General features: G+C 50.1%; 1 protein-coding gene across 1 annotated transcript in view; it reads left to right on the forward strand.

Annotated features, from left to right (window-relative positions):
* TESMIN (testis expressed metallothionein like protein) overlaps positions 1-16,814 on the forward strand; it is a 36,852-nt gene that overhangs the window by 13,057 nt on the left and 6,981 nt on the right. The window contains exons 6-7 of the mRNA XM_038764960.1: positions 7,502-7,573; positions 15,166-15,268. Of these exons, the coding sequence (XP_038620888.1) occupies positions 7,502-7,573; positions 15,166-15,268 (175 nt within the window). The remainder of the gene's footprint in view (positions 1-7,501; positions 7,574-15,165; positions 15,269-16,814) is intronic.

A 16,814-nucleotide genomic window follows, 5' to 3' on the forward strand; every position in this document is an offset into this window, starting at 1 on the left:
AGAGAGGGATATGTGAGGAGAGCCGGGGGTGGGGGGAGGGGGAGAGGAGAGAGAGAGAGAGAGAGGAAGAGAGAGAGAGAAAGGAAGCTATCTGGTGGATAGCTGTATACACAAGGTGCCAACAGCACCACTCTGCAGCACTAATACCGTGGATTGCCTATGCTTGTCACTGTGGACCCAAGCTCAATGCTGAGCCAGCACAGTCTCCATGTGCTGGCCCATCCTGTTTGAGGCTAGTTCCTAATGCATTTGTGCCAATCAGCATAGCTCCCCTCTTCCCTCCCCCCTCCAGTTTTTCTCCTCCTGCATACACAACAGGGTCTTAAAGAGGTCAAACAGCACTGTTCTTCAGGCTCCTGAGGGTCGCTGTCATCAGTCCTGACTCTGGTGCTGGGAGGGTCAGAAAAGTTGAGTGTTTTAGCAGGTGCTTTTTAAATAACTTCAGGGCTCTTCAAGTTACTGCTCGAGCACTTAATGGACTGCACTGCATTCAGTAGGCATTTAAGAAGTATCATCACCACTTAAACTAGCAATGAATCCTTTGTTGGCAGACAGGCAAAAGGGCCAAACTTTATGGCACCTTTTGGCTCTGGTGGACAGTAAGGATCATCGTACACTTGGTATTCTTCGGTCTGCCTTTGGATGTTCAAAACCCTAGATCTGTCGAAGGCAAGCATTGGGCCTTCGTGCCATGAAAGAGATGGGTTCAGATCGATTCACCACACCACTTGTTTCCACTCTGTCAATGCTGGAGATCGAATCGCGTGAGATGTGGGTAGAAGACTGAGATCGTTGGCTGTGAGACTCCATGAGTATTCTCAAAAGTAGTCTCAGCCTACTTTTCTGAGCATCAAGCCCAGAACTCTTCAAGTCTCTGTTAGAGTCTATCCTTTTGGCCACGTCCAGAGCTTTGGCTGGAGCCGATGTGATGGCAGAAGTGCCTTTCAGCTTTTCTGCCATCTGTGTCTTGGGGAAAATCACGTCGTTGTCCCCAGAGCAAGGCCTAAAATGAAGTTGGGAGTTCAACTGTTTACAACCGACGAGAGCGCAGTAGAGCCTGTTCCAATCAGATCTCACCAGAATCTCAGCAGAGTTGAAAAGGAGATTCCACAGTCCACGATAATGGAATTTTTGTCATTTCGTCAATAAGAATGTTCCTAGTGTTCTTGAAATTCATTCTTGGCTTAATTCTCTGTATACCAAGGGGAGAACTCTTGAAAACATTCAGTCGGCAGGCCTCTCAGTAGTCCCTCATCTCTGAAACCTCTCCCAGTGTCCAGGACTCTGCATACATTGCCAATCTCTCAGATGGTGGGGTGACGCCACCTAAAGTGTCACCATCTGTCCACCACATAAGGCTTCACCCATGGAAAGAGCATGGAAAACAACTGCTGGAAGGGCGAGAAGTCCACTCAGGTGTTGCTATCCCCTCGGGCGGAATTTCCTCATCGTTGTTGGCACGCCTGGGGCCGTTTTCATTTTCCAGAGGGTCTATATCATCAGATAGATCCTGGCTCTGCTTCCAGCTCAGTGGAAGAGCATTGGTTGTATCACCACCCAACCCAGCCCTAGAAAACCTCGACTTTATAGTTTGACGCACGCCAGTGTTCTCTATTGGCCAACGCTCGAGTCAGGTTCTTAGGGAGTTTCTAAGTGGTGAAAATCCAGAAATTCAATTTGTTTTGGATTTCCTTGTGGTGGTTCAAGTTGTGGCTTAACTTGGGTCTTTCTTATTGAAACTGAACTGATCACATCGGTTCCCAGTATCGGGCATCTTGGGCCGTCACCTCACCGTCTGGGGTGACAACTGCTTTGGGGATCAGCATTAGGAAGTTATTTCCAGTGATATTGGGCCATGTGACTCATCCGAGGAATGCTCAGAATCGTGTCATAGGTCTCCATTGCCCAGGAACATTCACAATCATGACACACATAACAATAACAATAATAATAATCATTATGGTACTTGTTAATCGCTATGTGCCAAGCACTGTTCTAAAATCTGGGATTAGACACCATCTCTGTCTCACATGGGAATCACACTTTTAATCCCCATTTTAAAAATGAGGTAAGTGAGGTCCAGAGAAGTTAAATGACTTGACCAAGGTCACACAGCAGAAATGTGGCAGATCCAGGATTAGAACCCAAGTCCTTCTGACCCCCAGGCCCGTGCTCTATCCACCAAGCCATGCTGCTTCTGCAGCTGTTGTGATTCCAGGAGTCAATACAGCCAAATCACCTCAGTTCTTTAGGCCTGCATGGGCCCAGCCTACCTGAGTTCTAGAACCTTCCTGGCCTAAAGATAGCCCCTCCCTAGTCTGGGACAAGAATACCTTCAGAAAAATGATGCCTCTGTTGTCCTGTGTGAAAATGGGGACCTGCTAATTGGTGGCTCAAAGTCTGTCCCAGACATTGACTTCTAAAATTCACTAGGAAAATAACTAGGGGTGGGTGAGGTGGGGGTTAGGATTGGAGGAGGAAGACCGTTATGGAAAATCAGAAAACTTACTGTATATTGGACTGTTGTCTTCTCGTGATAGAACTGCAATAGTTTGAAATCCTCCAGGTCCTCTATCTGGTCACGACGGTGTTGTGTGAATTGTGCTGCTTCTGTGGTATTTTTCTTCCACTCACCAGCCCAGGATCTGGGAGGGTCCCGGAGAGTTTGTCTTTGAAACTCAGAGAAAGCAGTCTTCATCCCATGTTCAAGTTGGGAGCATTAGAGGCCGTTACTTGAAAAGAGGTGGGACCTAGAGGGAGGAGGAAAGAAGGAGGGATGCATAGGCAGAGGGGCCAGAGCCTGAGACTGCCTAATGGGAGCCACAGGTCAGCCCGGAAATGATGAGGGAGGGGGTGGGTTGAGCAAGAATAACCAGAAGACAGGGAAATTCCCAAATTATTAGTCAATACTCAGTCAATAAATCGTACCTTTCTTCAGGATTTTTCAATCAATCAATAGTATGTACTGAGCTCCTTCCTCATGGAGAGCACTGTGCCAAACTCTTGGGAGAGAGGGCTATAGATCTAGGAGACGTTGTCCTTGCTTATAAGGAGCTTACAGTATAATGTCTGACACATAATAATGTACAGATAGGGGGAAAAGTGCTTGCCGAGAAGAGTATGTAAACTGATAGGTACCAAAGCACAACAGGAGGTTAAGAGTTTGAGATGAGACTTGGCAGGATGTAAGCTGAAGTGAAGAGTGGTTAGTTGGAGAAAGCTTCCTGGAGGAGGTGGGATTTCAGGAGGACTTTAAACATTGGAATTGCTGAGGTCTGGTGCATTTGCAGGGGGAGGGAGTCCCAGGCTGGAGGAAGTGTGTGACCCTAGGGTTTGAGGCAGGAGAGAAAATGAGCTCGGGAGGACAGGAGACTGGGCTGGGGTGCAGTGGGAGAAGAGTAAATAAATAGGGGAAGTGAGTTGATGGAGGGCCTTAAAGCCATTAGTCAGGAGTTTGTGTTCGATGCAGAGAGCAATGGTTAACTTTTGATGGTATTTGAGGAGACAAGATGATTGCGAAGTGTCTGAAGAGTGATGGTTTAGAAAGGTGATCTCAGCAGCAGAGTGACGTTCAGCCTGGAAGGGAGAGACCGGAAGCCTGGAGGCCAGTGAGAAGGCAGATACAGTAGCCCAGCTGGGACATGACAAGTCCCTGGACCAGCATGATGGCCATGTAGAAGGAGAGGAAGGGACGGATCTAGGATATGTTATGGAGGAAAAATTGGCAGGTTTTAACAACGTACTGATTATAAGGGTCGAGAAAGAAAGCATGAGAGAGAAAGAGAGAGAGATCGAGGATCAGTCAGTCAGTGTTCTTTATAGAGCTTTTAATGTGTGCAGAACACTGTACTAAGCACTTGGGAGAGGAAAATAGAAACTCGATCCCCACCGCCAAGGACCTTGCAGTCAAACAAAGGAGTTTACAGTCTAGCAGTAAAAATAAGGAAAATACCAAGGTTGAGGGCGTGAGAGACAGGGAAGAGAGTGGTATCCACTGTGATGGGAAAGTTATGTGGAGGATAGCATTAGGGAAGAGGAAGCCTTCAGTTTTTTGGCATTTTGAGCTTGATGTGCTGGTAAAACATGCAGGAGGAGATGTTCTGGAGGCAAGAAGAGACGGAGTTGCAGTTGGGCTGCAAGCCATGTGAGTGGATAAGCTCTCTGAAAGATTTGAGTGTAGAATGAGAAGAGAAGGGAGTTCAAAGAGAACCTGGAGGGACACTCACAAGGTGAGAGGTGGAAGAGGACCCAACCAAAGAGCAGCCAGAGAGTTAGGTGGAAAACAGCATTTGGGTCAAGCTGAATTGGTTCTAAGGAGGAGAGATTTCTTGTGGAGTAGTCAGCATCAGCACTGCACTTCCTCTGCTCACCGCTCCAGCCGGAGCCGGATTTCAGTGTGGGTAAAGCATGTGGTTGCCCAAGTCGCCATCTGGAAGTGGCCCCCATTTTTGGCGGCATGACCTTTCTCTAAACTTATGCGATCCTTGACCGAAGCAGGGAATTGGCAGCCTTGGGCAATCCAACATTTCGTGGCCTCAGCCAGGGAAAGAGCTTCCAGAGCTGAAGTACCTGCCACTCCAGTAGGCCCACTCCCCACACTGATCCCCGTCTGCCACATTCAGCTCTGCCTAGTAATCACGTAAGTAGAGAGAGCACTGTTCCCCACCCACATCTGGGCCTCCAACCAGAACCACAAAATGTTGATTTTGCCAGAGTTGCCGAGTGTGTGGCCCGGGTCCCAGTCATCAGTGGATCCACCCAGAGAGCCAGTCTGCATTTTGAGGGGCTTCATTCAACCTCGTGTCGCAGGGGTCCACCAAGCCCACTGAGGCTTCAAGCCTCAGTCATCTTCCAGGCCTTGATTTTGACAACTGGCTGTGGAATCTGGAAGTCAAACCTCCCGGGGGCCAGGGGGTCCCATTGGGGCTTGTAGCTCACTGAGGGGGAAATGGACTGGTGTAGAAAGCAGAAACCCAGAATGTCCTTGGAGAACTTAGTTGCCCATGGGCTCCCAGTAATCAAACCAAGAGTTGTGCAGGGCTAGTTGCAATGTCCTGCCTTCCCCAGGCCAACCAGGTTTCTAGGTATGTAATATTCTTGTGATAACTTTTTCCTGGTATGCTTATCGAGTCTCAAGCCAGACTCATAAACAGGTTTCCCAGTTACACAGCCAATCCGTCAGACAGAGCAAGGCAACTCATCGCCACTCAGAGCTTTGAATGCAACAAGGTAACAAGAAAAGCAATCAAGAGGTTGTAGTGACACCGCGGGAAACCACCGGGAGTCTGCAGCAGCCTGTAGACTAGCATGGCATTTGGCAGTTTAGGAAAGAGGGCCCGTTTGTAGAACAGACACTCAGGAAGATAGCAGTAGAAAGAGGCAGAACTGAGAACAGCACCAGGCGCCACGAAGAGCAGGGCAAAGGAGAGCAGTACAGAGGCAAGCAGTGCATAAGAGAGCGGTGCAGAGGAGAGCGGTGCAGAGGAGAGTGGTGCAGAAGAAAATGGTGCAGAAGAGAGTGGTGCAGAGGAGAGCAGTATAGAGGAGAGTGGTGCAGAGGACAGCAATGCAGAATAGAGCAATGCAGAAGAGAGCAATGCAGAAGAGAGCAGCGGAAGGATAATCTCTAGCTGTGCTCAACTTGAAGGGACTTGTCAGATGGGCATCAGTCCTTTCAGTCACATTGCCACTTGGACAGGGTCTCCTAGGGTAGCATCATCTTCAAATGTGAAGGACTGCTAGATGTTCCTCTGGCCCCTCAAGGGTGAGGGTTTGGATGCCAGGAATGCGTATAGACTTAGCTGTGGCTATAACCCCAATCAACACGGCAAGAGCTTAAGTAGTGTCCTTAGTGACCCCCACATCAGAAATAATTCTACAAAGGGATTTGGAGTCCTTTAAGTTCCCGGTGTGTCAGCGGCAGCAGCTGTCTTTATCACCTCCAGATTGAATTTTCAGAGGTCCAGGGTATGACTTTAATATAGAGTGGGCGAACCACTGGACCCCAAAAGTTGACTCCTAAACCAAGACGTGTCCAAATCACCCATGAAAATGTGGGGGAATTCCCATTCCTGACCTGCGGTTTCATCCTCAACTGACTGGCTGTCCAGTCTTGGCTCCACTCATCCCCCCAGAGAAGCTGGAGTGGTCATCACCTAGGTAGCACATGGGACAATTCTCAGCTGCCCCGTGTCGAGGTGCTGTACTGAAACAGGCAACATTTCCACCCCATTGGGCTACTCAGGAGGGAGGCAGGGAAGTCAGTGGGGTGTGTTCATTGGGGCAGCCGCTGCCCTGGGGCCTCAGAGTCCTCTCCGTGAGAATTGATTCAGTTAAAAAAAAGAATAATGGTATTTGTTAAGCAGTTGCTGTGTGCCAGGCATTGTACTAAACACCGGGGTGGATATCAGCAAATGGTGTTGGACACAGTCAGTTGTCCCACGTGGGGCTCACGGTCTCAATCCCCGTTTTACAGATGAGGTAACTGAGGCACAGAGAAACGAAGTGACTTGCCCAGGGTTACACAGCAGACAAGTGGCGGATGTGACATTAGAACCCATGACCTTCTGACTGCCATACTGCTTCTCCAAGTTAAGAGGCCACCAGCTCTTAGGAGAAGGCCTACACTTGGCACCAGGGTCCAGCAGTGAGCTGAAACCCTGAGTCATAGAATGGGTCTTCGGGCCCAGATCAGAATCAGGGGTCCTTATGCCAGACAGTATGACCCGGATTGGGGTGGGGGACACCCCTTCCCCTTCTGATACATCTGTCAGTCACTACCAATTCCTCATCTGTCCGACTTGAACACTCTTGACTTGGGACCCTTAACAGAAATGTAGCTGTCCACTGTTGCCCTCCTTGGCCAGTGTGTGCCTTCTCGGTGTGTGCCTTGGGCTTATTTTCTACTCTGTTTTAATCTGTCTGGTGTCTAGCACCATTCTTCTCTGCCTCCCCATCTGGATCTCTAATCACACACCAGACGACTCTCTCATCAATCAGTCCATCAATCGGTTATAATTACGGAGAGCTTACGATGTGCAAAGCACTGCACTAAGTGATTGGGAGAGTACAATACAGCAGAATTAGCAGGCAAGTTCCCAACCCATAATGAGTTTACAGTCTAGAAGGGGAGACAGACATTAACAGGAGGAAATATAGATCCTACAAGGTAAATGAGAAAATGAATGCAGCTCCACCTTTGGACCCGCATGTCCAGGGAGTCAAACAGATGGTCCTTTGGCCTGCAGCCAACAGGGCCTCTGCATTGCAGGAAATCATTTTTGATTTTTCCTTGACAGAGAACAGACCAGTGCATTTGTGAGGCCTGCAGATTTAAATCGTTCCCATGTATTTTGGGGACCTATTCGGATGCCTGTAAATAACCCTGATCCCTTGGAGCTGGAAATTGAATTATTTACTGGGAGAACTCCATAAGCTTAGGTCATTTTATTTTTTAAAAAGACTAACCATGTGAATACATTTTCTTTTTGAATCCTTATAGAGTAACTGTTAGTTCATGGGACACAAAGTCTAAAAAGCCATGTAACTGTACCAAATCCCAGTGTCTGAAATTGTAAGTAATCCCAAAATCTTTCATATTTAGACATGAAATAGTGTTGTGTGGAAGTCCTTAAAGTTGAGCAAAGAAGAAACAAAACTCCCGATTGGCAAGAAGTGCCACATTTTCAGAGAATGATTTATGACTTAGACACCCACCGGAGATGGTCCATATTGTCAGGCAGATCACCTCTTGGACCCCATGTGCTTTCCCGACCCCACCTCCTGATCCCCGGAGACTCAATGCTGGACTCTGGGAGGGCATAGGGGCCCGGTTCAGTAAGGGGTTGGATTGCTGACTGACCAACAGCCTCGCAGGTCCCAGCTTCCCCCTCAGGCCGTGCCTGCCCGCCAGCTGCCCTATTCCTCCGCCCCTGCCATGAAGAACTGAGGGGAGGGTCCCTGCCACCAAGCCCTCTGCCTAGCCTCCTCGGGACAAAGGCCGCAGCCTCCATCCTAAGGGCCCGAGGGTTGCCCCTCCCCTCCCTGCCTGCTTCTCCCCGACCCCCACTTGGGCTTTTCCCATCCCAGGGCTCCCCTGAAGTCAGTGAGAGGTTTGTCGGCAGAAAGGCTTGAGCGTGCGGGAGCAGGAGAGAGTTGTGGTGGCCCTTTCATCTTTGCTTCCGAATCTTTTGTTGTTCAACATCCACGCAGTGCTGCGGAGTCGGAACCAATGGGCGAGATCCAGTGCTGAAGTTGGGGAGGAGTAGAAATAAAAATAGGAGCTGTTTACGAGGATGAGACATAGGAGGCCAAGGCTGAGGAACACCTGTTTTCCTCCTAATTTGACGTTCAAACCTAAAAATAGAAAAATAGCCTATTCCTCATGCCACACAGGCAAAACCTGATTTGCATTTTTTCCCTTTTTGGTAAATGTTAAGATTAAAGTCGATGGAAATTTTCCGTGGACTATCCATTTTGAGAGCAGTAAACTGGAACGGAGTTTGTGGTCATTTTCTGCTGGGCATTCTTTTTAAACCAAAGCCAAAAATAGTACCCAAACTACTTTCGGGTTGGGTGGATCTTGGTGGCAAGGCCAAACAGATCCCAGGCCAATCATATTTATTGAACTCTTATTCTGTTCAGAGCACTGTACCGAGCACTTAGCAGGGTATAATAAGGTCAACAGGCATGATTCCCGCCTTCAAGGAGCTAGTTAAAATAGAATAAAAGTAGGGAAAAGGAACAGAGATTGGTAAATAAGTGCTCCTGGGAGTGACGGGGTGGCGGTAACCTAGTGGTTAGGTGAGGTGGAAGTGCTGCAGTGGTAGTAGCTGGGGGAACCATCTGGGGTTTCTGGTCGATGAGAAGAGCCATCATTGGAGGTTTTTGAGGAGTGAAAAGATGTGCATAAATCAGCGTTTCAGAAAACATTCAGATCTGGGCAGTAGAGTGAAGTTTGGGCTGGAGAGAGGAGAGACTGGAGGCAGGGGAGGATTTGGGAGGGAAGATGAGTTCATTATAAGACATACTGAGCTTGAGATGCCAGTGGGATGTCTGTGTAGAGAGTTCTTGGAAGCAGGAGGAAATGCGAAACTGCAGAGAAGGAGAGAGGTCAGGGCTGGAGAGTATGGATTTGGGAGTCATCTGTGTAGAGGTGGTAGTTGAAGCCGGGAAAATGGATAAGCACCCCAAAGGAGTTGGTGTCGATTGAGAAATGAAGGGACCCAGAACTAAGCCTACAATTTGTGTGTGGGAGGCTGAGGGAGGACTGGTGAAAGAGAATGAGAAGGAGCGCTCAGAGAGGTAGAAGGAGAACTGGGCGGGGACTGTGTCAAGAGGAACTGAGGTTAAAGAGTTTTTCCAGGAGAAGGGAGCAGTCCGCAGCATCAAAAGCTGCCGAGAGGGCAAGGAGAATTAGGAATAGATTCCATTATCTTTGACAAGAAAGTGTCATTGGTGACCTTGGAGGAAGCAGTTGCATTGTAGTGGTGGGAGTGGGAAACTGAATTGTAGAGGGTCAGTAAAGATGCTGGAGGAGAAGAGGTAGGAAGCAGCCGGAAGGAATAACCCAGTCAAGGAATTTTGAGCAAAACGATAGGAGGGAGATGGAGGAATAGCTGGATGGTGCATTGGGGTCAAGAGGAGATATTTCTTGGATAGGAGACACATAGGCATATGTGTGAAGACAGAAGACAAAAGGTCCTCACAAAGTTTCCAGGTAAAGGAGGAGGACAGGGAGGGAAAAAACAAGTGGAGATGGTTCTATAAGGTGTGAAGGGATGATAATAGTAATAATAATAATGGTATTTGTTAAGCACTTGATATGTGCAAGCACTGTTCTGCTTGGATGGGGTTGGAGGCATAAGTGGGGAAGAGATCTCCTTTTGAGAGATGGGTGGGAAGGATGAGAGGGTGGTTGGTGTAGTAGGAGGAAGTAGCAGAGTTGAGGGGTAAGCTCACACATGATGGTTTCAGTTTGGGGAGTCAATGAATCAATAGTATTTATTGATCACTTACTGTGTGCAGAGCTCAGTAGTAAGCACTTGGGAGAGTACAGTATAACAGTTGGTTAACATATTCCCTGCCCAAAGATAGCTAACAGTCTAGACTCTAGACCATTGTGGGCAATAGATCATTGTGGGCAAGAATGTGTTTGTGTGTTGTTATACCCTCCCATGTGCGTAGTACAGTGCTTTGCAGATAGTAAGTGCTCAATAAATACGATTGCATGAATGGAGGGGGAGACAGACATTAAAATTGATGAAGAACATGGATGCAAGTGCTATGGGGCGGTGGGTCGGGTGAATAAAGGGGACAGATCCAAGTGTCAGAGTGATGCAGAAAGGAGAGGGAGCGGGGGAAATGAGGGCTTAGTCAGAAGAGGCCTCTTGGAGAAGTGGTGAGTCCGCTCCTGATGGTTTCAGTTTTAACAACAAAGTAATTGGCCAGTTTTGTCAGGGGTGAGAGAGGAGTGGGTGGGGACACGGGAGGTTTGAGGAGGAAATTAAAAGTCTGGAATAATTGGTGTGGGCAGGGGGCATGGGAGTCAATAAAGGGGGAGGAGGTGTTCTCCTGCGCAAAAGAGAGGCAGAGTTATGGCATGTGATTTTGAGGCCATCTTGGGAGGGAGGGGGGCACACTCTTTGCCCCACTGGTTCACTCCAACAGATGATGATGGAGTTTTAGGCAACAGCTGCGGTAAAGACTCTGGAGATCGGGCCTGTGGATATCAGAGCCCCAGCAACTGTCTTCCCTAGTGGCAGGCTTGAAAGTCCCATGTGTGTGTCTGTGAGTGTGTATGTGTGTGCGTGTGCACATGTGATTGGGTGGGGATGTCCCTTCACATCCTTCTTCCTCTTTCCCTCCCTTTGCACTCTCCCATTAAGAGGAAATGAATGCCCCAGGAAACATTCTTCCTCCAGGATCGGGTTGTGTGGGCATCGCTGCCAGCTGCCAGCTCCTGAGAGGCTAGAATAGTCCAGGTCAGGCCTTCCAACCTGGTATCTGGGATTTGGGGAACATCCATGAGATGGACCTCCAGGTTCACCAACTCTGGGAAAGGCCAGCCTTGGAATCATAGTCTTGTTCCAGTGCCCGGCCCCGGTGACCCCAAACCGCTTTTCTCTGCTGGGCAGATGGGGTTGCAGTGGGCTCCCCCGAGGGTGTGCGGGGCCACCTTGGCCTTTCCCGTGCCCATCAGCGGCGGGTCTCTGGATGAGCTCCCACAAGGTCAACCGGTTCCTTGAGGGCCGATTCCAACCCAACCTTCCTAGCAGGATCCCTCGGCTGTCCCCCCACTCCCCACACACCTTCACCGTGCCTGGATGCAAACTGTATTTTTCATAAGCTGACCAAACTTCCATTTGAGCTCGTGCACAGCTGCCATCTCCAATTCCTGACCCGGTGGCCATTACGAACACTTGAGGCAGAATGGAGCTCCAGGCAGTGACTGTCTCCCCACATCCCCCCACCCTTCTTATTCTGGATTTTCCAAGATAGGGGTCCACTGGTCACCCATCCAGGCATCCTGAGAAGCAGCGTGGCTCAGTGGGAAGAGCATGGGCTTTGGAGTCAGAGGTCATGGGTTCAAATTCCGGCTCTGCCAATTGCCAGCTGTGTGACTTTGGGCGAGTCACTTAACTTCTCTGGGCCTCAGTTACCTCATCTGTAAAATGGGGATTAAGACTGTGAGCCCCACGTGGGACAACCTGATCACCTTGTAACCTCCCCAGCGCTTAGAACAGTGCTTTGCACATAGTAAGCGCTTAATAAATGCCATTATTATTATTATTATTATCCTCCCCAAAGTGACAGTCTCCAGTTGTCATTTGTAAATGGGCAGGTCACCCCACCTGGGACTTTCCTTGCCTTAAGTCCCTCGGGAGCTTTCCTCCAGGCCCTACCCTGCTGGATCTTAGCAAAGAATTTGCATCACAAAGCGATTCATCCCTGAGAGAGACCCTGCTTTCATTGGATAGGCCATTTGGGTCATTCCAGCGGACCCGGACAGAGCAGCTCATCAGCTGGAGGCTTCCTCCCCAGCCAGACACTTCCGCTTTCTCCCCAGGAAGTCTCCACCTGCTCTGTTACACACCGGGCAGGCACCACACAGGCCCCCAGGATGGTTTCCAACAAAGATTTTCAGGAAGACCATATTGTCAGCATCTCCTTTGGCCTTCCTAAGCCTAAGATACCAAGTTACTGCCCGAATGCGAGGCCTGGGTATGAATTACTTCGGTCACCACAACCCTGCCAAATTTGGGGGATGGCTCCAGAATCTGGCGGGGGTGGAGGAGGGTTGCCTCTGGGTCACTTCCCACAGCCCGAGTTCTCCGAGGGCATAGGCACGTCAGACACGTCGATGCTCGCCTCTCTCCCTTCTTTGGAGGATGGTGCTTTCTGGTAGGACTCTGCCTCCAGAAGTTGGTGGGAGGGGGGCTGGCTTCTCTAAGACTGAGGAGGGTGGGACCGAGCCTCCCTCCGAGTAGATCCTCTTGGCTCCAAGAAGGCAGCCCTTCAGGCTTTACACATACAAGTCTTGAGGGATCAGGGAGTGATGACTCAAATGACCCTCTGGTGTGTCTAGACTTCCTCAGAGAACTCAGGTAATGGGGAGCTCCTGTGGTTTACTTTATTCTCTCTGTTTCTCTGTCTCATTCATTCATTCAATCGTATTTATTGAGCACTTACTGTGTGCAGAGCACTGTACTAAGCGCTTGAGTCTCCATCCCACTCTTTCTGCACTCTCTATCCCTCTCCTCATAATATACCCCTTATGCAATCGCCTTCTCAGATGGCACAGGCTGGGTCCACTCCCGAGATTCCTCTCCACCTTGGCTCTACAGCCTCGACCCAGAAACGATGGTGCACAAGTCCCTAAACAGGAGTTAACCTAGCGCTCAGGGGTCTGTTAGCCCTCCCCCAGCCACGCCCCAAGGTAGCACCCCAGGACAGATCGGAGGTTCCCCCTTATGTGCCTTGAAGCGGAGAGGTGCCGCACTTAGCAGCGGTGGCCCGGAGGCGGCCCCGGCCCCAGCCCCAGGTCCTCGGCCTGGCCTCTAGTCTCCCTGCCAACTGTGCTGGCCCTCCTGCATGCCCCCTACCAAGTGGCTGGGCCAGTGTTATTCTGTGGCTAGACTGAATGCAGCCCTCTCTGCAGCCAGCCAGAGCAGGGCTGTTTCTGGCTAGGGCCTTCCTGCCTGGCTCACTGGGTTTGTGAGGAAGGCCCATTTTAATCACCTCTTCCGCGTTGGGGCTTCGGGGGAGGGGGCTTTTCTTCACCATCCACTGTGATAGTCCGGTTCATCCCTCCACTGGCACAACTGCTGCTGTCATGCTAGGGCCAGGCTGGCGCTCACATTTAGTGATCCCTAGTTAGGGGGAGGCGGGAGAGGGTAAGGGTCAGGTGGGCTTGAGAAAGTGGAACTACCATCTGCCAGAAGATCTGCCTCTCCTTAAGCCACGAGCTACTTGACCTGGACCTGAAAACCATCTTGGTTCCAGAGTCAAGCCCTGGCCAATCTCTGGCCTGGAAGCAGGTGGCAGAAGGGGGCTGAAAGACCAGAGTGGCCCCTAGGTCCTCTCTTGGACTCTTTCCTCTCTGCTACTGTCTGGGGCTGCCAAATGTCGGCTTCACCCAGGTAACAGCCACCCTTCCACTGGGGCACAGAGGGGCAAGCCAGAGGACCTTGTCCCTCACACGGAGGGTCCTGGCAGGGCCCGGAAACTGAGATCCTACAACCCCTCAGCCCCGGGCAAGCACCTGCTTTGCTGGCCCTTCTCACTGATTCAGGGCCGGGGTGTGGGCATGATTACAAAGTGGGCTTCTCCAGAACAGCCATCTCCCAGTTATAATCTCCCAATTAGAAGAGGCATGGCCCAGTGGAAAGAGCTCAGGCCTTGGAGTCAGAGGACCTGAGTTCTAATCCTGGCTCCACCACTTGTCTGCTATGTGACCTTGGGCATGTCCCAACTTCCCTGGACCTCAGTTCCCTCATCTACAAAATGGGGATTCACTGTCTGGGCTCCTTCCTAATTAGACTGAGAGCCCCATGTGGGTCCTGGTTATTTTGTATCTACCCCAGCGCCTAGTACAGGGCTTAACAAATACCACTATTATCATCATTATTCCAGTGTCGGCTAGGGTAGGGATCCGTGAAGCTGCAGAAAACCTCAGGACTAGAGTCCCCAGACATTCCAATTCCTATTGCTAAATCCATGACAGTAGCTAGCCGCCTGAGGAAAATATTTTCCTACATTGGATCTATGTCCAATGTCCTATTGGACCATCTAGACTGTGAGCCCACTGTTGGGTAGGGACCGTCTCTATATGTTGCCAACTTGTACTTCCCAAGCGCTTAGTACAGTGCTCTGCACACAGTATGCTCTCAATAAATACGATGGATTGATTGATTGACCTATGTTCCTGGGAGGTAGTTTATGACTGCTCCTCCTTGTCCTTGTCCTTGTCTTCATCCTCCTCCTCTTCCCTCCTCTGCTTCTTTCTTCTCCCCCTCCTTCCTTCCTACTTTCTTTTACCCCTTTATGCTCCTCAGCTCCTGTGTAACAGCTGAAACTGCCTGATCGGGCTAAACCCATTAGAGTAGTCACCGCTACCGGGCCAGAGTCTCAGACTGCAGGAGAGCAGGCTCCATCTGTGTCACCTAACCAGCCCATAATGCTGTAGGTGGTACCCTCGGACCCCTCACACCATGAATTTTTAATATACAAATGCCACCCCCGACACATGCATTCTTTCTTTTTTTAAAGCACACTACAGCTACCAGAAAGCAGGGGCCAGGTTTTCTGCTGGGACACACAGTATTGGATAAATTACTTCTCTTTTACCTCTTGAGCTCTCAAAGGTAAGGTCTTTGCCTTTTGAGACTAGAGTGAGGTTGTGGGACCTAGCAGAAAGACCCTAGCCCTGGGATTCAGGAGGCCCAGGCCCAGGCCCAGTTCTGCCTCTGGCCTGCTGTACGTCCTTGGGCAAGTCCCTTCATCTTGCTGGGCCTCAGTTTCCCCATCTGTAAAATGGGAATAAGACGCCTGCTCTCCCTCCCTCTTAGACTTGGAGTCCTGTGCAGACCAGGAGCTAATGTCGTGTTGACCCCAGTGCCTGGCACCTAAAAAGCCTTCAGTGAATGTTTTCTCTGTTGTTTGCAGGTACTGTGATTGTTTTGCCAATGGCGACTTTTGCAACAACTGCAACTGTAACAACTGTTATAACAATCAGAGTCACGAAACCGAACGGTATAAAGCCATTAAGGTAAAGATTTAAATTTCTTGGTTCTTTAAAAAGTTCTAACAACAAAGGGTGATTTTGGTCCTTTTCCTTTTTCCTTTTATGGTATTTGTTAAGCGCTTACTATGTGTCAGGCACTGTACTAAGTGCTGGCGTGGATACAAGACAATCAGGTTGGACACAGTCCTAGAGATTTTCTTTTTCTTCAAGACCCCCGTGGCCCGGCTTTGGCAGTGAGAGCAAGGCCAGGGCCCCTTTGGGTAGATCTTGAGCACAATTTCCCTTGGGTCCAGTTGTGGGAGTGGGCAGTCAATGTGGAGTACGCTACCAAATGTCCGTTGTGAGCATCGATGATAGTCGGGTCTTTGTTGTCACTTTCATTTTCACGATGCCCACAGACACAAAGTCTGCCCGGCCAGGGATAGGGGACAGTAGGCCTGTTTACCAGAGTTTATCAGCCATCAAGCAGCCCAGCTTCCTGTTGGCAGGCAGGTCTTATTAAGTCCGACTTGCCTAAGTTGGGGTCTTGGACTTAACCCAGCCCCGAACGAGAGCCGAGTGTAGCGTTTGAAGAGAGAAGACTGTCCACACGTAAAAGAGAGAAGCAAAATGTAACCATCTGTGTCAAGGACCAATGGGAGAAGGGAAAATATATTTAGGATGTCTTGGCAAGAAACCAGACCTTCCAGATCTCACACTCCAAAACCCATGTTGATTTTACCGATGACAGAGGAGGCATGGACAACTCATCACAATGTGCTCAATTCTGACTGACTGACTTGGGATAGAGGCAACAGGGAGCCATCAGAGATTTTTGCTGGAGGGGGATGCTATGTTCCAATCAGTGTTTCAAGGAGATGACCTAGGTGGGAATCTGTAAGGAAGACAAAAAATGGGAGAGGTCAGAGGTATGCTGACTGGTAAGAAAACTGTGGAAATAGTTCAGCCAGGAGGCAGTGGCAGCCTGCCGCAGTAGTGAGGACGGAGAGGAAGGAGCTGAGCTGGGAGCTCTCCAGGAGGAAGACCTGGCAGGGCTTGGAGACCGAGAGAGAGGAGCCAGAGGGATTGTGGGCCAGAAGGGGCGATGATGCCCTGAACAGAGAAGGGAACGTTTGGCTGAAGAGAAGGTGCCAGAGGAAACAAGTGGAACTAGGTTCTGAACCCTTTCAGTTGTAAATCCTGGCAGGTCCTTCTGATGCAGATGGCATGAAGACGGAATGGCAGGAGGGCTGCCCAGCAGATAACAGGCCAGAGGATTAGGTCAAACAATGGGAGTTAATGAGCTCCCCAAGGGAGCCGGCACACAAGGAGAGCCGGGGGTCTCGAGACACACCCACGGGCCGAGGGTGAGTAGAGAAAGAGGGAACCGAGACTGTGGAGGAAACCGAGCCGCCGCCGGAGAACTCAGACGAGGATCGGGAGAGTGCCGTGCCTTCAAGACCCATCCTGGAGGGAGAGTCTGAGCTGACTGGTCGGGCTACCGAGATCAGGACAGAGATGAGGCTGAGAGCTCAGCAGGCAGAAGTCAGGTGAAGAGCCTGGGTGCAGGGGTCCAGTGTGCTGTTCTGGA

Source organism: Tachyglossus aculeatus, chromosome 22 (genome assembly GCF_015852505.1).
Source record: "Tachyglossus aculeatus isolate mTacAcu1 chromosome 22, mTacAcu1.pri, whole genome shotgun sequence".
NCBI classification, from domain to species: domain Eukaryota; kingdom Metazoa; phylum Chordata; class Mammalia; order Monotremata; family Tachyglossidae; genus Tachyglossus; species Tachyglossus aculeatus.